This window comes from Diplotaxodon limnothrissa, linkage group LG7, assembly GCF_057381915.1.
Source record: "Diplotaxodon limnothrissa isolate DT_005_m linkage group LG7, D_limnothrissa_male_GT1.1, whole genome shotgun sequence".
NCBI classification, from domain to species: Eukaryota; Metazoa; Chordata; class Actinopteri; order Cichliformes; family Cichlidae; genus Diplotaxodon; species Diplotaxodon limnothrissa.
Genome location: NC_140602.1, coordinates 6,540,202 through 6,567,514, shown reverse-complemented (window position 1 = coordinate 6,567,514; position 27,313 = coordinate 6,540,202). Strand labels below are relative to the sequence as shown.

At 40.0% G+C, this 27,313-nt stretch overlaps 1 protein-coding gene across 4 annotated transcripts in view; it reads left to right on the top strand.

Moving 5' to 3' along the window:
- The window catches only part of trim44 (tripartite motif containing 44), a 45,850-nt gene extending 27,775 nt beyond the window's left edge, over nucleotides 1-18,075 (top strand). For 3 of the 4 annotated variants that reach the window (XM_085357277.1, XM_085357275.1, XM_085357276.1), the window contains exon 6: nucleotides 16,767-18,075. In XM_085357277.1, the coding sequence (XP_085213403.1) occupies nucleotides 16,767-16,851 (85 nt within the window). In that variant the 3' untranslated portion in view covers nucleotides 16,852-18,075. The remainder of the gene's footprint in view (nucleotides 1-16,766) is intronic. The other variant, XM_085357278.1, reaches the window with a different exon arrangement.
- The last annotated feature ends 9,238 nt before the right edge of the window (nucleotides 18,076-27,313 follow it).

Sequence of the window (27,313 nt, the reverse complement as noted above, 5' to 3'; positions counted from 1 at the left end):
TATCATTATCGCAAATTTTCAAATGTATATCGTGATAAATATTTTTGGTCATATCGCCCTGCTCTAATGTGCAGCTCACTAGAAATGTAAATACATGTCACATTTATACAGCGCACATCAACTGTGATAGCCTCAATATAAGGACTCACAGATGTTGCCAAATTCCTGGAAGGACATTAATGAAATTACCAGAATAGAGTGAGAGAAAGTACAAAGAAGTACCTATAAAGAAAAAAAGGAGCACAACAAAGGGTGGGGATTGAGGAAGGAGCAAAGTCCCACCATTTTATGTGTTTTATGTCTGAGACACAGTAATTAACAGATAATGCACCACACATGCTGGCAACAGCATCAGCCACTTGCACAAGTTACTGTATGTCATAGGCTCCTGGAGATTCACTACACAAGTCTAAATCAATAATAAGGCTTAGGTATAACCTAAACACTAAGTGCGCTTGTGTGAACGTCCCAATTTTCACTGCAGTGTATTTAATAAACATGTCACACGATGCGCGATTACCTCATTAATTAGCATTTGCCATATGGGAACAGTAAATGGCATTACTTTACTGTGGACAACATAAAAGTTATTGGAATCACTAAAATCATTATGTTTATTTCTGTAGTGACTGGGAATTTTACAAAGGGGGGAAAAAAGTAGTCCCAGCTGATGGGCAGACGATTGGCTACACATTAATATCACCCCAACTGGTCACAGCAGATGGCCCCGCCCCTCCCTGAGCCTGGAGGTTTCTTCCTGTTAAAAGGGAGTTTTTCCTTCCTACTGTCGCCAAAGCACTTGCTCAAATGATTGTTGGGTTTTTCTCTTTATGTATTATTACCTTACAATATAAAAATTATTGTAAGGTAGAATACAAAAATACAAAATTCAGTACATCCAGGCTTTCTTTGCATTAGCTGGCTTGACAAAATGTAAAACTCCAGCTTCAGTCTCTTATGACTCTTCCACTCAAAATGGTTCCTGCGAGTCCCGCCTACTACAACCACAGATGTTATCAGATAATGATGATAAAATAGGGATTAAAAATCACTACAAATCATGAAACATAAAAATAAATACAATAATGCAAGATTGTTACAAGTAAGCACAAAGAGTGTTAAAATAAACATTTTAATTCAAGTTAATTATTTTAACAATGCAAGCGCTGTGGGTACTGATGAGTATTTCTAACGTGAAGCTCAGAAACTTTAAAATCAATCCCTTTACTAGAGCCATCTCTGTGTCTCTTCCACAACACAACTTTGTTCTATTTTCCTCCACTCACCCCCCAACCAGTCAGGGCAGGGCCACCCCTTCCTGAGCCTGGTTCTGCTGCAGGTTTCTTCGTGTTAAAAGGGAGTTTTGGGTTTTTTTTTCCTTTCCACTGTTGCCAAAGCGGTTGCTCATAGAGGGTCATCTGATTGTTGTTCTTTTTTTCTGTTTTCTTTGTATTTATTGTAGGGGCTTCACCTTACAATATAAAAGGCAACTGTTGTTGTCTTGTGCTATATGTGCTATATAAATAAAATGGAATTAAATCAAAGGTGGCTCTCCCATACTCTTATAAAAGAGATGTGAAAATCACTTTAGTTTGTTGGAAAATGACAGTGAAATTGATTGTATTGATTGAACAGATATTCTTGGTGTGAATTCTGTTCTGCAATTCCAGCAGTGCAAAAGTGGCTTAACGGCAGATTAGAATCAATTATAACAACATTTATGTATTTTCTGCATCACCAAACACGAACATTCCCATGACAGTGCGATGCACAGTTTGCACTGTGGTTTTAGGTAGTCATTGCTTAACAACTTAGACATATAAAATCTGTTCCCCAGCAGAGAATCTATAACACACTTTAAACATTTATTGATCCATCTATGCTGTAAATAAAAGAATCAGTAAAAGCTGTCACTCCCAGTCAATTTTAAATCAAAACTCTGAACACATAACCTGAACAGGTTATGTGTTCAGTATAAGTTACTGCAGTGATTTAGCCAGGTAAAAAGAGAGCCACTTTTGTGACACAGAAATCTCAGAAAACTTTAAGATCGACACGGCTCGCTAAGCCATTAATCTCACTTTATAGTATACCCCTCTGGACTATAAGGGTTTTGGAAATGTCAGTGAGACTGAGAAATTGACCAGCCAGATAATAATTTGTGGATTGGGCATGTAGCATATTCAGTCTAGTAGTGCTTGGGAGTTTTGTTTGCTCAAGAAAATAAAATGATTTGGCCTTGGGAAGGCAGAATTGACATACTGTACAGGAAATGGATTAGGCAATTAGAGTTCCTCTTCTCCTGTCTTGTTCTTGTCAAAAAACTTTTCCCATTTACAAATAGGAAAAATAGGCTCTTTGTAATCTATTTTCTTATTCTCTCATGCGCACACACACACACACACACACACACACACACACACACACACACACACACACACACACACACACACAGTCCCTGTTTGAGGGTTCTGTCCACAAAGCAGATTGTCATATTGGATCTGATAAGACTTGGCCATGCACCCTTTTGTGCATGCAGTGCTCATGCACACACAGTAAAATCTCTCAAAAGGTGTCACACTCTGTATAAACATTCATTATTCATTCTAGAAGCCACACAAACAACACTCAGACACACACACACACTCACATGGATGAGGTAATTAGGGAAGAGACGAAAAGAATGAGGAAACCATCTCTTCACTCTGTGAAACCATCTCTTCACAGAGTGAAGAGATGGTTTCTTTCACGCACAGAAGCCTTCCTCGTGCTGTCTGACCCATGTCCACTTTAATCAGAAACACATGTACACATGCATATCACATCGCGTTACTCTTCGGGTGAAATTACAGGTCTGATTTCAGCTTGGTGAAGATGTAGCAGGGCAACAGCAGCAGGCTCAGCCAAGGGGCTATGAATCAGTGGCTTATCAAACGCTGGCTCTAGGTATGAACTGTCATCGCAGAAAGTGCAGTAACCCATACTCTCACACTTCTGGAAAACATCTCCCTTCCACATTTGGACATAGGAAACAATGTCACATCACACACAAGGCACTGTGCCTCTTCCAGTCCCCACTTTACCCCTCTGATCAGTTATTCTGGCAGTGAGAGGAAGTAGGAGTGTGCGACAGTTGGCATGTTTAATTCAGCAGCCTCACGACAAGCCCTGTCACCATGTAGATTTATAGTATTGGGTAGAGAGGAATGAGGAGATGCTTTGGATTTAACTACCTCAGGATTCTAATGGGAGATTTAGCATGCACTTTACAAAATCACCTTAATCCAGCATTATTCTCTGAGGGGAGGGATGTGAATGAAAAATTTATAGCTTTTTCTGAAGTCAGCCCCATTTGCCCATCCTCATTTCCCCTTCAAACGATTTGTTCATAACTGCTTTTTTTGTAGGTAATTAACACGCAGGGGTTTTTTTTATGAATGTTGTTTATCATATAGAGAGTTGTGCATGTAAAGCAGACATTAACATTTTTATTCACCTGTGATTACAGATAAAGGTCTAGCTTTCAAAAACAAATAAATAAATAAAGTTAAATAAAAAAGGAAATTGCTTCCCGTTTGCTGATGATGAAGTATGCAATAACAGCATGTGACCTTCAAAAGGCAGAATTTTATGACTGATGTTTTACAGGATGCATTAGTACACATAAAGTTTTTATAAGTCAGGGGACACTGGGGAGACTTTAAGCCCCAACACTTTGTATTTCACTGTGTGGAATTTCTGCATCTAACCGTGTTGCAGGAGTAAAAACAAAAGAATTGTGTCCAGGCTAGTCTTAATTTGTTAAGCACCATCTTTAAAGCTCGATGTTAATCTTAGGCATCGTTGCACCAGGTTTGCATTTGAAATTTGAGCTTTAAAGTCAGTTATGTGGTAGAGATCACAACTGTTAATCTTTTTGTTTGTTGCAAGCGGAAGATCTTCTTGCTGCACTCTGAGGAAGTCCTTTAATTCCACAGTGTGTTTAACATTCAGTGGAGGAAAAAAAAAGCGGGGAGGGCCGCATGAGGCATATGAGACTTTTATCTGGCAAGATGAGCGTTGTGACAGTCTGAAGCCCAGGTTTTCTGGGCTGTCTGTCTGGGTGTCCTTCACAGTGAGGGCTTGGATGCAGGGGAGGGGGAGTTTTGAAGCGACAGAAGGCTCTGCCTAATAGCCAGTCTGTTCTCCAACTCTGGCCATGTATCTTGGTCTCATAGACACACAATTTTTTTTTTCCCCATTGCTTTTTCTGTCCATTTGTGTCCATGACATCATTTCGTATATGAAGGAAGAGATTGCAGCCACTATGATTGCTGCAAATCTAGTGTAAAGAGGATTTAATTTTCAAAATCTCTCCAGATTCCAGGATAGCTCATTGGGGCACCTGAGCTCTCCACTTATTAAGGAGGCGTCAACATTCTGCTGTTAAAGAATGGGGTTGTTTAAAAAGAGGCAACAGAGGGCAGCCGTGCCAGCCTGCCAAATGTATGGGCGCTGCTTTGACTAGTCAGTCTTCATAATGGCTGTCTGCCTCTGGGACAGAGCCAGCTCACTGGTCATATAACAGACTGTATAAATGAGGCAACCAAGACCTCCCTTCAGAAACCCTGGCTCAATCTTACTGTAGTTCCTTTGCAGTCAGGAACACAGGGTGGAATCTGACATAGGATATAATAAAGGACAGAGATTGGACCAGGAAACATAACAGCTATGCTGGAGTCAGAAGCACTAGGGAGAAGAAATGCAAGAAGTTTTAAGTAAAAAGGAGAGTATGTATATTGTAACCTGTCACTATTCATTACCTGTAAGGTGATGCTGCCTTCTTGAGAAACAGATAAAAGTTTATCTCTTCAGTGTGTTTTTCTCTCCTATTTTCACTCTTGTGAGCTTTAGATTCAAACTTCAAAGGTACTACTGGAATTTCGATTTAAACCAAAGTCTGCATTTAAAATTTGCATACATGTTGATTCCAGAAGTTGCACAACTGTTAGGCTCGCCCATCAGTTAGTCCAGAGCCATGCTGCCAGTGCAGTGGTGCTCTTGCAGGATTGTTTCTTTCACAGTGAAACAGCAAACAGCAGTGTTTGCATTTTATCACAAGACTGTAGGTTAGATCACAGTGAGCAATTTATGATAAGTACCCTTACAGTTTAGAAATGGAACCTAGTTTTTTGGTGTTATAAAAATGAATACCGGCATATTTGTAATAATGTAGAAGTGTAGAAAATGGCAAAGTATAATGTCCTCAAGATCAACCCACATCCAGTACAGTTGTCCTCGTATACCGCTCCCTTTGTTAGACATTGGAGAACCATTACGGTGATTCTGTTATCTACTTTTGCGCTCCTCTAAGGGATCTTTTTAATGCCATTCATTGCCATTTAATTTGTGACCAAGGGTATAATGGTTGTAGAAAATTGAAAGGAAAAAGCAGGGAGCGATGGATGAAGCATACAAGCCTATAGGGGTGTGCTATTCAAGGTAATTGTTGACAGATTAAAAACCCCATGGTGTAGAAGAGCTTTTAAGAAAGTATCCCTTGTCTGCACACAGCTATTTACCTAGCAAGTGACAAGATGCTTCTCTTCTTGTTGAAGCAGTTTTAATTCACCATTAACACTAATCAACAGTTTTATGTTTGTGGGCTACGGGATTGGATTGCTGCAGTTCTCCTCGATTAATTTCTCAATTGCCCCCGTGGCCACAGAAATTTCAAACTTACAAAGTGAGCCAATGTAAGATAGAGGCTCTACAGTGGTTTAATGCTCTTATCTGAATGGCTCTGCATTAATTCCTCTGTATGATTAACAGCAGGTAGCTGTGTCGAAATGATCAAGAATTTAGTTTATGGGATAATGGTGTTCATCCAACTTCTTATACGTGCTGCAGCACAGACAGACCTGTGTGATTGTTCTGATTGGCTAGGCGTCAGCACACCATTTTATTCTGCTTCACCCACCTTTTCTGTCTCGCTTCGTGCACTCTCTACACAGGAGAAAGCATCCTTGGCAACACATGCATCATGCAGTCGGTTGCTTGCACGCACTCCTTGGTTGGAGTAGTAAGCAGCACACTTCCTGATGTATATTTAAAAAAATAATCGCATGCATGAACATGAGTTTGAACGGGTTCTACTTAAGGCGATACATCTGGTGGATGATGAGATGGATTTTATCCTCGCTGCTCCCGTTTTGTTCTGATGAATAAGCTGTGGTGCTCACAGAGGGTCATTTTAAACAGCCCCTAGCTCCCTGTCCCCTGTACCATGATTCATTGCCTGTTATTGTGCCTTGTCTCTTGACTTCCTTTGCGAACTGATTAAGTCTTTGGAGCAGCATGAAGACACCACAGGGTGCTGCAATGTTTATTGGGGACAGACAGTCCCAGCGAACAGTATGAATAGACCAGTGACTCTGAAAGAGGCAGACTGTCATTGTTTATAGCAATTAGTCAGTCTTTTCACAGTTTGCATCATATTAGTCGGTTTTCTCTTTGGTCTACAAGTTTGTTTCACTCTCTTCCAGTGATCACCAGAGTTTAAATATGAATATTTAAAGACTTTTATCTCAAAATAAAATTTAATTAGAAAAAGGTTTGTGTGCTTAATTCATAACTGATTGGATAGAAGATTATGAATCCATTTCTTGGATTGGAGCCGTTTAAAAATTAAATAATTGTATAACAGTATTTTCTTACAGTTTTGCAGTCTGCTGCAGTCTAAATATTGTGATGGTACCAGTTATATTTCCTGGGGTAAAGAATCTTTTCAGCTCAATAAATCACGATGTAAACAAAGCCGAAATTTCTACAAGCATTGTTCGACAAGGGTTAGTGCACACATGCAGGCGGGGTCGCTATGTACGGATTTTTCATTAAACTGCCCGGGGAGTTTTAACAGCCTTGTAGATGATCTCCCATCTCAAGGAGGAATAACAGTGTTGTGGTTAGAGATGGACCGATCCGATATTACGTATCGGTATCGGTCCGATACTGACCTAAATTACTGGATCGGATATCGGAGAAAAATAAAAAATGTAATCCGATCCATTAAATATCACGAAAGCATCTCACAAAACTTGCAACACGCCGTAACTCACCTCAGAACGTTAGCAGTCGGAGCAGTATGCATCACGTGATAGAGCGGCTGTGGCATGCGGGACCTGTCGGTGGTCTGGATAGCATGTGGAGCTTCGCTAGCAACCCGGCATTTCATCTCCGACAAAGTTATCCCGAGAGAAGTAAAGCAAGTGTGTAAGTCCATCTCTGAATGTAAAGCATTCCTGCGTTAAGCTTAACAAGCGACTGCCTCTCGCTCTCCGGCTGCTACTTCAATCGTGAAACTGCTTAACGATCAGCTGATCGGCTTTTCTGTCGCGAGTCCGTGTCTCTTGTTTGTTTTTGGCCCACTTTGCACCAGAAAGAGGAAACCAGTGGCTGAACAACAGCAGCACGTTTAAGCTTGATCAGCTGTTGTTTGAATTTATTTAATATTACTTTCTACACCAGGATCTTTTTCTATGTAGCTGACGGCTGGTAACTGTGCAGGGGCGGATCTAGCAAAGTTTAGCCAGGGGGGCCGATAGGGCATTAACAGGGAAAAGGGGGCACAAAGACATACTTTTCTTTCTTATTCTCATTTAAAATGTCCAGCTTTTAATAAATAATTATCTGACACCCAAAGTTTTAATTTGATGTAAAATGAATAGAAGTCAATTACTGTATATAGTGACTATTAAGTCTAATATATATACCCTAGTAAGCTATAGTACTTTTTACTTTGGGAAGGTACCATCTGTGCAGTCTGCAATTTTGTTGAAGAAAGATGTTGAATCTATTTAATATTTCTTGAAAAATAATTGATTTCTGTGCATTTTTTTCACACTTCATCAAATTAAGGTTGATTACGTCGATTAAGCATCATGAGGTGGAGCGTGAGGGGTGGTTCCCTATTTTTTATTTATTTATGTTTGTTGTTGCTGGGAGTTGGAACCCTATTAGTTAGGTTGCTTAATATTTACGCTAAGTACTCTTTAAAATACCAGAATAGTGAGGATGGTGTAGGTTTAAGTTTATTAGATTGATCAGTATTGCTGAACTATGAAATATTTTTTTTGTATACAGGTATAACAGAATAGCTTTAGTGTAGTTGTTGTTTTAAACTTGAGTATGAACTTGCAGACTTGCAAAATGCAGCAAGATATTTAAAAAACAGTTTTGTTGATTAAAAAACACTATATCGGATTCATATCGGTATCGGCAGATATCCAAATTTATGATATCGGTATCGGTATCGGACATAAAAAAGTGGTATCGTGCCATCTCTAGTTGTGGTTATTTTATTTGTGTCAAGGCAAGACTCTTAACATCATGAATTTTTTTGTAGAGTATCATAATGTGTTACTGATTTCGATATGGCTACTAATGTTTTTCTCTGGGAACCCGTCTCGTTGTTGTTGTGCTTAAATCCTCAGTGAATTAGGAAATATAAAGCAAAATGGAATATTTTATGCCAAAATAAATGAAACCATCCAGACCCACCCAGCATGCCACCTATTTGCGTGTCATTATGTTAAAGTGACTCTCAAATAATACAATTGCAAAGTGTATTTATGCTTTTTCGAATATGAAATGCAGTGCATCAGTCAGTGGTTTAAAAACAGATGAATTTCCAGCTGTGACTCATCGATTCTGATATCCACCTCTAATGCCTGAACTGCATGTCACACCTTTGCTCAAACAGCAGCCTCTCGATTACTGTTCTCACACTCGGAGGTTTTATTTTTCTGCCATAACAGACAAAAACCTTGTAATATTGTAGGTGTTTTGAATTACAAATAAAACGAAACTGCAGAAAGAACAATATTGGAGACATAAAAAGGTGGCCAAAAATATGCACATAAAATGAATTGTTAAACAGTAGATAAAGGTAAGTACTTTACTGACCTGTATAGCCTGATGTTGGGGTGCGTTGTTCTGAATTTTTAGAGCTCTCAGTGCAGAAAATAGTTAGCTTTTCTCCTCAGTCTATTTGGCCAAATTGGACAGATTTTGTCTGAAGGTCAGAATATAGAAAAATCATTTGTTGTCAAAACAAGCAGATGCAGTCACACTTTGAAACTAATCAATGAAGGCATAGAAAGTGATAGAAGAGTGAGGGGAAAATGCAACTGTGCCTTTTAGCCGGTAGAATCTATATTTGCGTGCACACACACACACACACACACACACACACACACACACACACACACACACACACACACACACACACACATCATTTAGATATTACTGGGCATACCATCAGAGATGTTTTGGTTGTTTCCCCAGTTTGAATTTCCATCTTGTGCCATTGCCATCAGACCAGAGAGATCTGGGCATCTGATACTAGTATTTCCTTTCCCTTAGCAGTTGTTTCTTCTTCACTATATAGAGGTGTTTTTAGTTGTACTGCCTCTGCAGTTGCACTATGGTTTTTGGGAACTGCTCGTAGTTGAGCTGCAACTCCTCTGGGTGAGGGTCTCGAGGATCTGTTCTTGGGTCCTTGAATCCATCTTCACCTAGTAGAAGTCGGACATGCTTTGTAGTGCACAGTTCCAAACAAGCTGACTTCTTCGTCTTAATCTCATGCTCCCACCACATCCTCCTTTTTTTTCACCCTTACTCTGTATCCTATATATAAAGGTTTAGTGCTGCTATCTGGGCCAGCCTTTTCACTTCCACCAGAACACCATGTCTTACTCATGACCCAGTGCCTCCGAGCTGAATAAAGAATCCTGAATTTTTCAGGCTGTGTGCGAGGGAGCTTCATTTGTTGTTCAGAAGATTTAAAAAAACTGCTTAGGAAAGGCTGCAGATAATAGGGCCTGTAATGTTGGTATGTTCAGGGAAGAAACTTATTTTGTAAGCATGACTTGTTCAAACCAGCAAGCCTGCCTTTGATTTGATGCCAGGTCTCTCAAGGTGCAGCAATCACCTCTTTATTTGTTTTTGTTTTTTTAGTGCATGGATAATTTCTCTGTGACCTTTCAAGTGATCTTTCCTTTCCTCAGCATCAGGGATTTGAATTTCGCTGGCTTCACTGATTCATCCAGCCCAGGAGGTCTGCTCCTCAAGGCATTTTAGGATGCATCTGCTCCTAGATAGATGCCATTCTCACAAGCATTTATCTGGAAAAGAAATTCCTTAAAAAAAAGAATTAGTGTATTGAATTAATTAAATTCAACTCCTAATTAGCCACATGCCAAAAATCAAGAAACATCAACGCATCTAGATTTAATCTTAAAGAATAAACCACATAAATTTCTGTCAGTGGTGCTTGCCTTAATCTTAAGTGATCATGTTCTAATTTTACACCTTCGAGACAAACTAAACATTTCATTACACAGCCAACAAAACAGTTTGTTGTTGTTCCTTAAGGATATTACAAGAAATGTCTCAGATGTTAAGGATAGGGGAAAATAGCACCTGAATGGATTGCCGCCAGGACCTTAACAACTGTGTCAGGGCATTTAGAAATGCTCACACTTATTTTGTTCTGCTGATTGCGAAATTAATCCAGCAAATTTTAGGGGACTAAGATCAATAGACTTACTTAATTATGGGCATGCTTTTTCCCTACGCAAGCTTCTTTCTATAGCTTGTGTCCTTGTTCTTGGCAACATTCCTATGAGTGCTTGACTATGCAGATGTAATTTATATGGATACTGTTGTCCGTGTTCTTAAGCCCCTCGATACATCGCTGTTCTCTTAAATTTATTAAAGGAAAAAGCTCTAACACCCTTCACTGTATCTTATTTGAATAGATGTGATGGCCATCAATGGAACATCTTATTTTTTAATAGAAAAAGACATTTTTAATAAAGTATGGTATCATTTATTGACTTAGAAATATTGGATACTGCACTCAAAGAATGCATTATGTTGAATGTAGCACTTCGGATTTCCTTAGGTTAAACAGATTTTTTTTCACCTTGAAACAGTTTTAGCTTATCTTCAGGTACTCTTTTTTTTCCTTAACATGTCTGCTGTGCTTATTATATTCCTTTTTTAAATGCACTGCCTTTTGAGCTTGTATTATAGCCTGCCAAAAGCTGTTGCCGTTTCGTGTGTAGTAAATAACCTGAAGAATGTGGACTAGTGGAACTTTAAAAGAAACGCTTTAAAATCTGTTATCCATACCTTTCACTCTTATTTATTACCACTTCCTTCCTCTTGTCTCAGCAGCACACATTTAAATCAAGATAATATCGCTTTTCTTCCATCACTCTGGCTCTCCTTTCTTTGTTCTCTGATATTTAGCGTTCCGAAGCTCGACCGAATGGTCTTCCTTCACCTTTCCGTGTCACTCCTTTTCCCTCCTCTGACTTGCCCTTACATTTCTCCTCATTAGAATACATTCATATCTCAAATTCTAGCTAACAGGATCATCACAGTGCAAAGTGCTGGGAAGATCACAGGGGTGCTTTTAATGAAAGGTGTGTGTGCATGGGCCATTTCTAAATTACTCATCCGTAGACAAGGTTGTCAGATGAAAGGAAAGAACATAAATCCACGGAGAGAAGATGGATGTTGATGACTTGATGGCAAAAGAGAGAGAAGGATGTAAGCCTCTCTAGGACTATTAGATCAAGCAATAGTGCGTAGATGGTAGATTACTCATAATACTCGAGTCTGTCTTTACTTTTTTACATTATACGTTGCCATTTACATTTTTTTCACCATCTTCCTTCGTTATTTCCTTAATGTTCTGCTCTCCTTTCGCTCGTCATCTCTTGTCAGAAATCTGTTTTTAGTGTTAAATCATCCTTCAGAAGCAGCGAATTTTACTTCATTAAATAGTAGCAGAGTGCACTGCTTGACTGGAGAGTAAGGGTAAGAGTCTGTCCTCATGGGCTCTATCAATAACCATTAAGGATCCTCTCTCATTAGACCAAACCTCATAGACCCCCAGGGCTTGAGGAATGGGCTCAGCCATCTTATGTGATGGGGTACGCTTAGATGGCATCACCACTGTTTGGAAATGCAAATTGCAATAGTTATTTCCCCCTCCGGATGATTGTCATGAGGACTATGTACATAGCCTTACTCTTGTTCAACCTCTTTGCTTAATCAAGGAGAACCTCACTCCCCTATCAGCGACCTGCAGTTTGCTTTTCAGCTCCTCCCTTTTCTGTCTCTATTTACACACACACACACACACACACACACACACACACACACACACACAGCATATCCAAGCTACTGCAGTATGATTATTCATATGGCAATGAGGCTGGCTCAAGCTGGCAAGGCTGCCACAGCAGGATGGGACTCTTTCCGGATGATGACTTAGGAGTCTCGCAGCTCCTCTGCCAAGAGCAGGGAATTCAAACTTAATCAGGGCAAGGACCCCTCCCTCCTCCATCTACTAGAGAGCTCCCTAGGCTATGGCCAAAACAAAAAAAAAAAGATTAAAAGAGACAAAAGTCAAAGTATAGGGATCATCACATGCTTGCCCCCCCCCCCCCCCCCCCCCCCCCCCCTCTGTTTTTGTTACAGGGAGACAGAGGTTTTCTCTAGTGAGCGATGGAGTCACTCTGGTTCTACTGGTGAAACTTTTCTTTGTCACTCAGAGAGGAAACATTAGTAAGATTAGCTTTTTCCTACTCGATCAATCCTATCTAAACCCGTATCTCTTTCTCCCTCACACACACACACACACACACGCACGCACGCACGCACGCACACACACACACACACACAATGCTTATTGTCCATCCATCACCCAGAAGCATAGCCAGCACGTTACACTGAAGACCATGCCTGCTCTGTAGCAGCCCTCTCAGCCTTCAGCTCTACTCTTATCCGCTGGCCATGGTCACATAAAGAGAAGGAGGCAATGATCAGTCGTGATCAATAAAACATCAACTGCATTAAGGCTTATGAATAAGTCATGGATGGAAAGAACTAAGTCGTCAGAAGACATGCACATATACAATCAGCTAAGTGATCTTTTACTTAGGCCAGGGAAGATGAACAGACAGAAAAAGAGAACAAATCAAAGCCTTTGAGTTATGGGGAACTTATCTCCCATCCACTGTATGTTGAAAGCTCTACTGTCTTTTTTTTTTTTTGTCCACTACATGTCCCATTCACAGCCTCACTCTCACTCAAGTAATGGCATTTTCCTCTGGGTGGAATAAATAAGTTATAACATCCATGTGTCCTAAAGCTTAGCAAAGACCATCTGAATATAAATAGTTCATTTGCCTCCGTAGTGTAGGCCTCACTTGTGCCTCTCTTTGTGTGTGTGTGAGGAGCAGGGTGACTGTTTTGGTTGACTGGAGATGCAAGATGAAATTGCCTTACACAAATAAGTCTGTCAACGTTTTACCCCAAACACCATCTCAGACAGGACAGAGCTTTGTGAGAGCTCAGGGCTCAGCTCAATATAGACTTTTGTGTGCTATGCAGATGACAATGAATGAACAGCCTGTGTGATGCAGTAGACAGCTTGAATCCTCAGTAAAGTTGGTCTAGTGGATAAAAGCACAAAAGGTAACTTTGCCAAGAATTTGAGTTTACGGAGCTGTGGAATAATTAATTATTTTGACGCTTAAGTGAGATTGTACAACTAAATAGAAACTTACCCTGTGCTATTTGTCTTGTTGACTCTAATATCATTACTTTTGGCAGTCAGTAAGTTGGCGCTGGATGCCAAGGTGTGTGTGTGTTTCTGCATGATTATTATAGCTTCTTGGTTTATAGTGTTGTTTTACAGTTTGACCAATAACTAAACTGGTGTGAACTCATTGAGATCTGGAAGGCTAATATGGTTCTAATTACAGGTCATACACATAGGGACTACCAGGTATTCTTGCATGTCATGGTGTTCTTTGATCAGCTTCCCTGTTTTGAGTTTCTATTGTGATGATCTGCTCCTCGAGGAGGTGCAGAAAGGGAGAGAAATCAGTTCTTTGTTTCTGCCAACAAAAGTGTGTCAGACAGGAATATTCAGGGAGCAGTGCTCTGAAAGGTTTTGCTTCCTGGTAACAAAAATTGGGATTTTTTTTTCCCCCTCAAAGATTGTGCTATAAATGACATGGACAACAAAGATGGAAGAAGAAAGGTGGCAAGGAAGCTTCAGGGAAGCAGAGATCGAAGGAAATGTATCTATAACAAAAAAATGAGGTAACATTCACAAAATAAGGTCTAGAATATATTTATTAGTTTGCTGCTTTTTTGTTCTTAGATGAAAAGTTTCAGTTTAAAAGTGTCAGGACGATGTAATATCTTACATCGTCCTGACACTTTTAAACTGGTTATTGTGTCTTGTCAAAACATCTTAGTGTTAATATCTTTAGTATTCACTGCGTCAGTGTTTCGGTGGTTAGTATGTAGTAGTAGAACTGAAAATAGCATTTGGGTCAATATCTTATTGAAATAGCTTATTTCAGTTTTCTGTGTTTTAAGATTGTGGCTGGGTGTTGTATAGAGTACTAACTGTAGCTACCCACAGGTAGAATACTACTACGTGATGTAATAGTCTTTCAATAATATATTAAATTAGTCAGTGAGATCCAAGCTCTGGGGAGACCAATCCATGACTGCTAGTGTTCCATTGTATGTTTTTCTATCCAGACATGCTTTTACTAAGCGTGTGTTTGGGGTCATTGTCACACTGAAAAATGAAACCCAAGATCTGATGGTACTTTTCTGTATAATAATTCCATCAACATTGTCAAGACATCCCTGGCTAAAATGCAGCCCCAAACCATGATATTCACACACATGGGGTTAGATACCAACTTGGAGTTAGTAGCTTGCCCATGGATATTTGTATTTGGCATACAGCCTGGAGCAGCCAGAGGTCGAACCACCAACTTTCAGTTTAGTAGACGACCTGCCCTCCGTCCTCCATCACTCCATAAAACATACTGCCACTGATTTTCAGTCCGTTCTTCTGTAGTTTGGCATACTTCATTCTTTTCTTTCTGGTTCTCTTCCTTAATAATGTCTTCTTGACAGCTACCCTTCTGCTGAGACCATCTCTGATGCGACTTTTTTAAACAGTAGATGGATCAGCTGAAGGGTCCTGAATGACTGACTTTTGGATACTGTTCATTTCCTGTAGATACCTTTTTTAGACCCGTCTCTTTTTTTTCTCCTCCACTTGTGAGTTTCCTAAAAAAAATTTAAGAACATCATGTCGAGATACAAGTTTTCTGCTAATAGCTCTTCGGGAATCATCTTGTTGGCTGTCAAACTGTGTTATTGTTGGTACTTTTTGTACATTGAACTAAAGAAATGGGAACATGTTATGTGTTGTTGTGACAGGCTGCTAGTGACACAGTGCCTAAAGGTACAATTTAATACCGATTCTTTGCTAAGCTTTCTGTAATGTATAGATTCATCGCTTGAGTTTAGTGCATAGATAAAAGGATTTCCACTGAAAATATTCAGGTATAAGCACTAGATTGGCTACTTTTTCAGTCATTTTCATTGTCTAATGATTGAATAAAGAATAACAAAGAATAGCTCAAGACTGTTGAACAGTCTGATTATAACAAATCTTTCCATCACATCTCCTATACATCAACTTACATACATTTCAAGACATCAGAGAGAATGTTTTATAAAATGACTTGTGTTGCACCCACATCACACTAATATGTTCTACAAACAACTGTTACTCGCATTATAACTGTTTTGATACTATGTGCAGAAGCTTTCCAATTATTAGTTCCTGCACCGAGTGCTTGTCTGGGAATATATTCATTTGTTTTATTAACTATCATTTGTAACCATTTGCGTGGAAGAGATTATTGATTAAAATGTACCTGTTGCTGTTTGCTCGTCATTAAACCTCCAAATGTAAAAACTGAAAGATATGAAAAAAGCAGCACTGTACCAATACAACATACTATTGAGAGTGATAAAGAAAAGGCATTAAAAGCCTGGCATTCATGTACATCTTTAAGTATGCAGGCAATCAAACCTCCATAATAGTTTATTTGTCCTTCTACTGTAGTTTGTGGCCTGCAAAGTAGAAAGTCAGAGGTTTATTTGAACTAAGCTCTTCTTTGCGTATTCATGCTTTGATAGATGAGTGTAAATTCACATATATAAATGCAAACTACCTGCCCAAGGTCATAGAAAGCGATTGCTTTGAATTGATGTATTTGAACGGCGAGATTAAATGGCATAGCCCTAAAGTGCACTGAATCTCTGTGAATTAAATAGCTTCCACATACTGTGAATAAATGTGTGTATGTGTGTGTGTTTAGAAAAAGATGCTGACATGTAGTCTTTTAAAAATGGATGTTGGCCTGTAGATTTAGATGGAAAATCATAATGAGAAAGATCGGGTGGGAGAGAAGTTACAGGAGAGTTGCTTATCTGGCATCACCAGTGCTCCGTCACCCTTTCGACATTGTCCAATTAGAGCATATGATTAGTGTAGACTGTCTCCAGTGAAATTGAATCTATCAGCCAGGCTCAAATTACAACAGGTCCCTGCAATTTAGCTATCACTTTGTCTCTGTCAGCTCAGAGCTGCTGATATAAAACCGACAGAATGGATGATTTCTACTTAAGGCGTAGCTTGATTGAAGCTGATTACATTTCACAAAAGGTTTATTATATTTCCATAACATGCGTGAGTGTTGAACTGTGTGGGTGGCACGGTGCTGTTTGTGTGACAGCTTTCAGATGTTTGCGGAAAAAGATAAAAGAGAGGAAAAGCTGGAAGACTGGATATGATATAACATGTGTGTTTTTCTGTCATCTAGGCTGCCTGAGCCACGAGCAGAGCCCATGAACCCACGGGACTTTGAAGACAATGATTCTGGACCATCAATGGACCACGCCCCCTGATACAAGAAGATCAGACTCTTATTACGTCCACCTGTCCTTCACTGTCTGCTTCAGCCAGCCATCAGCTCGCTTGAGCTGTCAGGCTGGCCCTCTCTCTGTCAGCCATCTCCCTGGGACCTCGCCCTCCCCTTTCAGTGCCTGCTGGCAGTAAAGTGACCTTGAAGAAAGCTACTGTGACAAATATGGATAGCCACATCTTTTCTACTCAAACTTTTCTAATTCCTCACTAGCTACTAACTTTCTTTAATTGAAGCACGCAAGTTATGTGCAATCAATTACCATCAGGCTCAATTTTCACAGCCAGTCAGATCCTTGGCTTACTGGTGAGCCTGGCTGACTTAGACGGTAGCCTGGGTAGGCAGCCGAGCAAAGCATATGTTAAGCCCAAACTGATGTCAGCAATAGGAAATTCTTTGACACGGTGCACTTCACTCTTCATTTATTTGCAGTATCATTTTGGCTCTGCTGTCTTGACAAACCCTCTGGACACTCTCGGATATAAAAAGGGAGCATTTCTCAGATGCCACAATGCCTTAGATTGTCAAGAGAATTTATTGTTCTGGGTGTTTTATGTTGATTGTATAAAAGGGGGGGGGAAAGGAAACTGTCATATGTGCTTTATATCATCCTGTTGCTTTCACCTTCTCTTTTCCCCACATCCTCTGCCCTACCCTGTCTCAGAAGGCTTGTAGATTTGTGCCACTTCCTCATGTGCTTGTCAGATTTATTATCAAAGGTGGGGGGACATTTTGACATCTATCGATCGGTGAATGTTGCTGACTCTTTGTTAGGTGAAAATTGAACCACATTTTGCGCAAAACAGCTCTCCAGGAGTTATCACCTTTTATGTACTGTAATGTAAAGGCTCATTACTCCTGGCCAATCTGCACCGAGTGACAGATTACATTCCAGACAAGTGTATGCACCTCCTACCTTGACCTGCTCATCCATACCTTTCATTTATGATGTACTGCCATGCGTCTGTCTGTATCAGCAGTTTGTTTTTAATGTGATTGATTCTGTTGCCTTAAATCCACAATTGAAAGCTGTGTCACCCATAATATGTGGGACAAGTTTGACAACAACATGACTTCACCACTGTAGCACTACACTAAGATGCACTGAGCGTATACCTTCCCAAGGGAAATGTTGGTTTGTCAACAGTCTATTTAAAAAACTGAAAGCGCTTTTTTTTCTTTTTCCTAGTATAACAGCACACAGGAGTCTGGCTATCTGATGTTTTCACTTGTTTTTATTTGTCTATTTTTGTCTTAAATCTATAAATAAACTGCTTGTTTCTTAGATTGGATGCAGATAATGACATTCATATCTCCACTTTAAGAGCAATTGTTTTTATCTCTTGCAAAACTCTAGAAACATATGAAGATCATCAGTCAACCAAGTCACCATTATCAGAAAACCTTACAGGCATGTGAGACTTTTCCTTTTTCTGATAGATAGAGACAGGAAACAAGATGAAATGCCCTAAAGAGGGAAATCAGGAAGTGGAGAATCTTTTTCCATTAAAATTCAAAGAAGCAACACATTCAGAAAGTGCTGGGAATGGGAGGTTTGGAAACAAGAGGGGGTGATGGAGCAGGAGAGCTCTTTAGGGTCTCTGCTTCTCCACAAATGCATTTAAATGCACACTAGCTTCATGCCTATAGTCTCAGATGAGCTAGAACCCACTTTGATCAACTCCTAACCTGAATCTGAAAGGCTTTGTCTCTCCGTCACTCGTGTTCCTTTCTCACATTACTTTTCAGACACACCGTGTGACGCATTTCACTTCACACCCAGTTTCTCCCTGAGCTGCTTCATCAAGCCAAGAATGCTTTCTTAGAGCATAATTGAAATATTGACTCAAACAAAACACTGAGACATTGACTCTGACAAACTCATTTAGCCTCTGGTTGCTATCTAGATGATAACATCTAGTTTGGTATTCTCTAATTGGTTTAACTTTTGATCTTCCAACATTTACTAAGCCACTGCCTCCTGTCAAAGCCCCAGAGCACTTAAACCCCTTTAGAGATTCTCTTTTGTTGTGAGCGTTTTAGTGTCTGCGGCTAAATTGATTTAAGTTAGTTAGGCGTGGGCATAGTCAGATACAAGCTCCTGTGTTATCAAATGGAGGCTGGTTTTATTATCCCTTCATGTGCGTTGCTTATGTCATGGAGCAATAATGACAAACCTGAGAAGGGAGGGGAGGGGGACAATGTGCCCGTTGTCAGGGGAGAAAATGCAGAGGAAACGATTGTCGGATCTCATTTAGCTGGGAGACCACGAGGTTTCTTTTTTTCCACACCCAATTACACCTGCTCTTCCTCGTACACTTCACCGAGCATGATCACACACCGTCACAAAGGTGTGCAAATAAACAGAAGCTCAGTCTTAAGACCTCCACTTTTCTTATGGGGCAAGAAGAAAAAAAGCTGTTTGTGTATTTGTATTGACATGAATTAATTGCTTCATGGGTTGTGAGATTGAATTAGCTACGTGACAGGCTTGCTAGTGGTGGGGATGAAGCTTTGATTGCCGCCATTAATGGAGCCTGTTTCTCTGCCGTCATTTTAAAAGGCAGTCAGAGTCTGTGGGTTTCCCAGTAATGGAGCAACTCCGCCACTCACCAACCCACCAAAACATGCCCTAATGATTCTGTTTATTAGCGTGCAATAGCGGCAAGAGAAATAGGAAATTTCTCTAATAACAGGCTCCACACTGCGCTGAAATGTATCTTGCACGTGCACACTGTGTGTTTATTTATGTGTGTGCTTTTTTAAGTATTTGTTAGGATGTGCGTTTGCAGAGACCCACACCTCCACCCTCGCCCAGTTGGCATGTATCTTTGAGTAGAATGTATTGCTTCTCTCACAGTAAATGCACTCTCTTATTCATCTTTTCCTCTGGTCTCTTCAGACACACACATGCACACACATGCGCACCTGCACAAATACAAACAAGCAAACAGGCATCGGTCTGAGGTTGCTAGTTGAGATTTTTTTATTTTACATTTTCATCAGTTGGCTTTCGGTTTAAGCACTCTCGCTACAACCAGATATGACTGCTATAACACCTGACGTGGTGGTGAAAATCAAAGCTAGTGTCACCTTGAAAGCCAATATTTTCATCACCTGTGTCGACTTATAAGGGTTTTCAATCTGCACCCTACAGAGAGGGAGATGAAGAGCAGTGGAAAAATTTGATTAGGTTATTAGGGTTATTTTTTTTTCCACTTTGACAGTTGAAGTTTTCAGGACATTTTTAATTCTGTAGCAAAATTGCAAATTGTTTTGCACATTTAGGCAAATGGGTAAGCATAATTGTCTACAATCTGAGTAATTAGCCTATTATTTCTGTCTTTGATTAAACTATATTTCTTCTTTGTTGAATAGATTTTTTATATCACCAAAGTATGCTCATATTCACACATATAAAAGCCAATTTAGGTGTGAAAATCCACAAAACTCGCAAGCGCACATCATAAAAGTTGTGTGAACATATTTATAAGACTTAAATGTACTTTGTTACCATGGAGGAGCCTGTTTCACCATCCATAAAAGAGGCAAAGGATGTGTGGCAATGCAGCAAGAGAACCACAACAGAGCAGAAGATGCAGAAGAGTGCAGCTAATGGTTAAGTCGATGAGAATCAGTGGCCAGACAGATAAGGATGTGTACTGATTCCAAACACCGGTTTGCTACTGTGGTATCTACACATAGTATTCTACAATCTCAATATGAATTAAAGAGTGGACTTTCACATTAAGATATCTTTACTAATCCCACAGAAGGACTATTTGTTTGCAGCTTACCCAAACAACCTATTATATTTGTTCTACACTGGGGTTCAAGTTAGCAGCAACCTGAGAGCAACTTCCTGAACTCAGATGGCAAAACGTGGTCAGGAATGTTAAGGATGTATTTTGCCTCCTTTATCCTAACCATCCTAAGCATGTTTTATCATCCGAGTTCAGACAGTTGCTCTCAAGAGTACTATAAGAGTACTACGGTGCTTTGCTACTGGAAACTGAATTTCCCGGAGGAACACCCCTGAGGGATTAATAAAGTTTCATCTAATCTAATCTAATCTCTACTTTATCAGCTAATGCTACAATAGTTAGCTTGGGTAGAAAGCTAACTATTCATAAACTGTATCAGTACAACACATGGGCAGGTTAATCAATGCTAATAAAAATTACAGCATTACACTCACCAAAATTGAAGCACATATGTCTCAGATGGTCTGTGCTACAAAGCAAGACCAATTTTTTGTCAGATAATCAATTAAAAATGCTCCAAAGGGCACTGACTGCAAACACACACAAAAAGTATGTTTGGGTCAAAGTGGTGGATGAGGCCTAACAGACCTAAACGTGCTGTTTATCTAGGCTGGTGAGTTATTAAAAAACCTCTCAGTCAGAGTCGTTATAAAGGGGAAACTATCCATGGAGGTAAATATGCTATAAAGCAGGACTTTGTGGGGACAGACGCCTGTTTGGAGCCATCCTCAGTTGGTACCTAGAGGAACTACAGTTTTTGCCTCTTGCCTCTTTAACACTTTTCAGCTGTAAAAGTTGCGCCTTGGTTTCCACACTACATCTCTAGATGGATAGATTGCATAGACATAGACACTCCACAATTTTTGTTGTTTGCATTGCTGTGTGAGTTTTTATTTTTACTTTCATTTACAGAATTGACTTCAATAGTGTGTCTGTTGCAGTAAAAGTATGGTTCCTTCACATAGCATTTTATGAATGATCTGTTTACAAAGTAGACATTATGTCCTCTTTAAATCAGATTCTGAAATATATACATTTAATAATTTTCTGATATATTTGGTGTCATTGAGAGCACTGGACAAAACTAAGACTGTGAGGAAAGTAGAAGATGAGGAACACACTTCTAGAGTCTATTGTCTTTCTGATAAAACACATTTTGGCCTCCTCGTTTTGCACCATTGCTTTTCAGACTCTGGGGCACAGAGCAAGTGCAAATTGGTGCAAACAACCAGGCGAAAATCATTAAGAGTAACTAAGGCAAATTAATATTGAAATGCTATAGTGTTGACCTTCTATGAATTTTGTAAATGATTTTAGTGTTTGATAAAATTGTGTGGTGGAGTCATGCCAGAAAATGTTTGCAAATCACTGGTTTACACAAATGATCTTTTTTATTGTGGTGGGAATGAATCGATTAAAAAAAACAGTTTAAAACAGCTTTAAAGGTTATTTATGACCTTTGTCTGCATTGGTTGTTAGTATTTTATGTCACAACCTGCACCTAATACCTCTAACTTGTCTCTGCTTCATATAAAGTGCCTCTGGGAAATAGTAACAGGGAATTAATCAATCTTTTCACATTCATTGGGGGTTTTTGGGGCTCATATGAGATCCAACTGGAGCGAGAAGGTGATGCAGATCGTGGACCATCCCAGACTGACTGACAGCAGGCATCTGTCACAGGTGGCAGGTACAGACAGCTGTCTGGAAAACCTAGCTCATGAACAATGACTGGGTGGAGACGAGACAGGCCAGAGAATCCATCTCTCCTTTCGACGGTCTCCATCACTCTTTCATCCCAGATTCAGCTAAGACACCTTTAGGGCCCTCAGTCTCCCACCTTTATGCAATATTTTCCTGTCAAAGTTTCCTACCTGGAAGAGTAAATGAATGAAAGAGTAGAAAAGGTTTATACCCAGGTATGTAATAAGGAATGAAAGTTTCAAATTAGGAAGGCAATTAGGAGTCATAAAACTGGTGGCTTGCAAGGTAACAGAAATGATGATTGTGATGGGCTGGTTTCCTCTGGCGGATAAAGGAATGTGCCCATGAATAAAATGACATTTCACCTAGATAACACCTACTGCCTTTCCTTCTGGGGGCTGTAACACATTTTAGTCTCTCTGCCACAGCTGTGATGAATCATTTTCACAACAAGCATGAATGCAGAATGCAAAGGAGATAGAAGCGTAATATTACATTTTTGCAGGCTCACTCCACAAAGCCTCTCCCTGAAGTTACATAAAAGCGAAAACAATACATACAGGGAGTGCAGAATTATTAGGCAAGTTGTATTTTTGAGGAATAATTTTATTATTGAACAACAACCATGTTCTCAATGAACCCAAAAAACTCATTAATATCAAAGCTGAATGTTTTTGGAAGTAGTTTTTAGTTTGTTTTTAGTTTTAGCTATTTGTGCAGGTGACTATTACTGTGCATAATTATTAGGCAACTTAACAAAAAACAAATATATACCCATTTCAATTATTTATTTTCACCAGTGAAACCAATATAACATCTCCACATTCACAAATATACATTTCTGACATTCAAAAACAAAAACAAATCAGCGACCAATATAGCCACCTTTCTTTGCAAGGACACTCAAAAGCCTGCCATCCATGGATTCTGTCAGTGTTTTGATCTGTTCACCATCAACATTGCGTGCAGCAGCAACCACAGCCTCCCAGACACTGTTCAGAGAGGTGTACTGTTTTCCCTCCTTGTAAATCTCACATTTGATGATGGACCACAGGTTCTCAATGGGGTTCAGATCAGGTGAACAAGGAGGCCATGTCATTAGTTTTTCTTCTTTTATACCCTTTCTTGCCAGCCACGCTGTGGAGTACTTGGACGCGTGTGATGGAGCATTGTCCTGCATGAAAATCATGTTTTTCTTGAAGGATGCAGACTTCTTCCTGTACCACTGCTTGAAGAAGGTGTCTTCCAGAAACTGGCAGTAGGACTGGGAGTTGAGCTTGACTCCATCCTCAACCCGAAAAGGCCCCACAAGCTCATCTTTGATGATACCAGCCCAAACCAGTACTCCACCTCCACCTTGCTGGCGTCTGAGTCGGACTGGAGCTCTCTGCCCTTTACCAATCCAGCCACGGGCTCATCCATCTGGCCCATCAAGACTCACTCTCATTTCATCAGTCCATAAAACCTTAGAAAAATCAGTCTTTCTTAGCCCAGTCTTGACGTGTCACGGCGAGTGAGGTGAGCCGTGTGGAGGCAATGGAGGATCCAAACGCAGGCAGTCGTGAAGGTGTGAAGGTGGTTTATTGAGCATGAAAGTAAATACAAACGGCAAAGGGAGCTATGACTAACTAGACTGGGAACAAACTAACTACAGAACACGAACCTGAACATGAGCAGAAACACTTGGCGGTTGACAGCAGGGAAACACACAGATGACGCAGGGTGGAATACACAGACGGACCAGCAACTACAATGACGGCAGACATGACTTAAATACACAGAATCACAGGGGAATTACACACAGGTGGTGGACACAGCTGGGAATAATCAACAAGACGAGACAAAGGTAAAACTGAACACACTCACATGAGACGCAGACCATCACAATAAAACAGGAACAAGCAACCATCACACTAAGACACAAACTCGACATAGAGAGACAGACAGAAAATGGCACATGGAGCTAGACAAATACTAAGCAGACACAACTGAAGAACAAATCCTAAACACCACAGAAACATGAAACTCAAATAATAAACATCATCATAATCAACACTACAAGAGAACAAGAAAACAATCCCTGATGCAAACTAAAACCAAAACATAATAAAACTCAAACTACTGGGTCCGACGGACCCAGAACCGTGACATGACGTTTCAGCTTGTGTGTCTTGTTCAGTGGTGGTCGTCTTTCAGCCTTTCTTACCTTGGCCATGTCTCTGAGTATTGCACACCTTGTGCTTTTGGGCACTCCAGTGATGTTGCAGCTCTGAAATATGGCCAAACTGGTGGCAAGTGGCATCTTGGCAGCTGCACGCTTGACTTTTCTCAGTTCATGGGCAGTTATTTTGCGCCTTGGTTTTTCCACACGCTTCTTGCGACCCTGTTGACTATTTTGAATGAAACGCTTGATTGTTCGATGATCACGCTTCAGAAGCTTTGCAATTTTGAGACTGCTGCATCCCTCTGCAAGATATCTCACTATTCTTGACTTTTCTGAGCCTGTCAAGTCCTTCTTTTGACCCATTTTGCCAAAGGAAAGGACGTTGCCCAATAATTATGCACACCTGACATAGGGTGTTGATGTCATTAGACCACACCCCTTCTCATTACAGGGATGCACATCACCTAATATGCTTAATTGGTAGTAGGCTTTCGAGCCTATACAGCTTGGAGTAAGACAACATGCATGAAGAGGATGATGTGGACAAAATACTCATTTGCCTAATAATTCTGCACTCCCTGTATACACGCTGTAATATGAAAACATAGAACAAGCATATCTACATATGCAAGACTTCTAGAAATTACAAAAACCTTTGCAGCAGCTACAAGTCTAGTCTAACCCATATTAAATGTTCACTAAAACCTGGCAACCAAACCTGATGCGTCCTTTCTCGTTCCTCTCATCATTCATGCTGTGTACACAGTCTGTCCCTCTCTGGTTGCCCAGACTCCTCCGGAGCTTGTTAATTGCGTTGGTGACACAGGTCTGTGTGTGAAGCAGCAGTAGTAATTGCTCCAGCCTGGCCTGAGGGGAAGGAAGGGTGCGGCCATCTGGCCTCCAGGTCTGCCTTGAGGCTAGGAGATTAGATACACGCCTCCATGTTTGATGAGATGGATGGTGTTAGCAGTTTTATCAGGGACAGTGTCTACCATAAAACCTGAACCGCTGTCCTCCTGTGGGTTTGTTGGACGATACAGAATGGAGTATGCTGGAGCAGCTGAAGTGATGCGCTAACGCGTCAACAGATGGTTCGCAAAAACTGATCAATGATTTAAAGTCATCAGCACCCTTTAATATCCCAGCAGTAGAGGGGAAATAATGTTCAAATCTTATATTACTGGAAATTAATTACATTAGACTTTGTAGATCAAATCTGACCATTTTTTATCAAACAGAAGTTACTGTATGTATAAGACAATACAAGAATTTGAGTCCATTAGACCTCTACTGTGGTTTTGGGATTGTTATATTCCGATCATGAAATGCCACTTTGAATTCTCTAAGCTTTATTTAATGACAAAGTACAAGAGCTAATCATCTTTATATTGAAATATGCTTAACTGGAGATCATTTATCTGAATTTCAGGAGTGGAACTACACCTCACACACACCCTTTCTGGTTCTAAACTATATATGCCTCACTCCACTATGGACTGTTTATTCAAATTTTTGTACTCTTTCCAACCCTTTTGTTCAGTTTTCTCCTCTCTTATTAGTACATAGGAAACTGCCTGGCCTGGGAGCCACCTCCACTCCTCATTGAGTCCTTCCCTAAACTGCAGTCTCAGGTTTCGAGCTATTTTATTCCATTCTATTATAATTACATACAAAATGAAGCTTTTCTGCAATTAATTAATTCGTTCGACAGCACCTGTTTTGCTTTAACTGAGGAATGTTAGTTGCTTATCAAGTATGTATACGTTTTTGTGATTCACATAAAGCAAGGATGTCTATTTTTGGGCCTCTGAGCCGCAAATGCAGCCACAAATCACAATTCCGGGGTTCGTTGGGCACTTGCAGAGAATTGTGACTCACCACATTTGGCTGCATGCAACAAGGTGTGATCTGAAGAAGAGCAGCATCCCTGGAAGTGGTGCAGAAGACGTTCAAAAGGAGAACTTTGTTGAGAATCATTAAATCAGGTAAGCCTTTTCCCTTTTTTAATGGCCAGAGTAATAAAATGGATTCGGATTGTTCCTGTTTTACTGGGCTGGGCGCTTGTTGTCCATTTTCCAGCTGCTCCGGGTACAAAACAACCCAAAAAAAGGAAGGCATTTTCACCATGTGATACGTTTTCATTTAGTTAATGCAAGACTGGATCAGCCTGAACATTTTTCTGTTCTGCTGTGACTGGTTGTTTGAATGTCAGCCAACCGATGACTGTCAGGGAATTTAAAAAGGTCACGCAGCAGCTGGGTCACATGTGATCCTGGCTACAGAATTTCTAAATAGGAATGTAAATGCGCTCTGATTTGGCTAAGTCGCTCGTTTAATGTTGTTTTTATTTCCTCATTAATTTTAATTGCATTGCTGAGAGATGGCCTAAATAAAGTTTAAATAATGCTTCTAACTTAAGATCTCACAGGGGTCAAACATAAGGCCCGGGGGCCATAATTTGCCTGCCAGAGACTCCAATCTGGCTCACTGCACAACTTTACAAAATGTGGAAGGATTGCATAAATATTTGGATTTGGTTTTTTTTCATAACTTTTACAGCGTCTGTGATTTATTACAACCTCCCCCATTGCCATTAGCTACAAGTAAATAAGAAATAGAACAAATAAATCACAGAAAGTGCTTGTTTTTTTACTATATGCTGTAGAAATGCTTTTTTTTTTTTATTTACAGTAATTTCACAAAAAAAAGGACAAATTCTGTCAGTTAACAGCATTTTCGCATTTCATAATTACAGGAAAGTATATGCAATGAGCTAACATAACTTTTTCTGTAATTTTACATATTTATTTCTT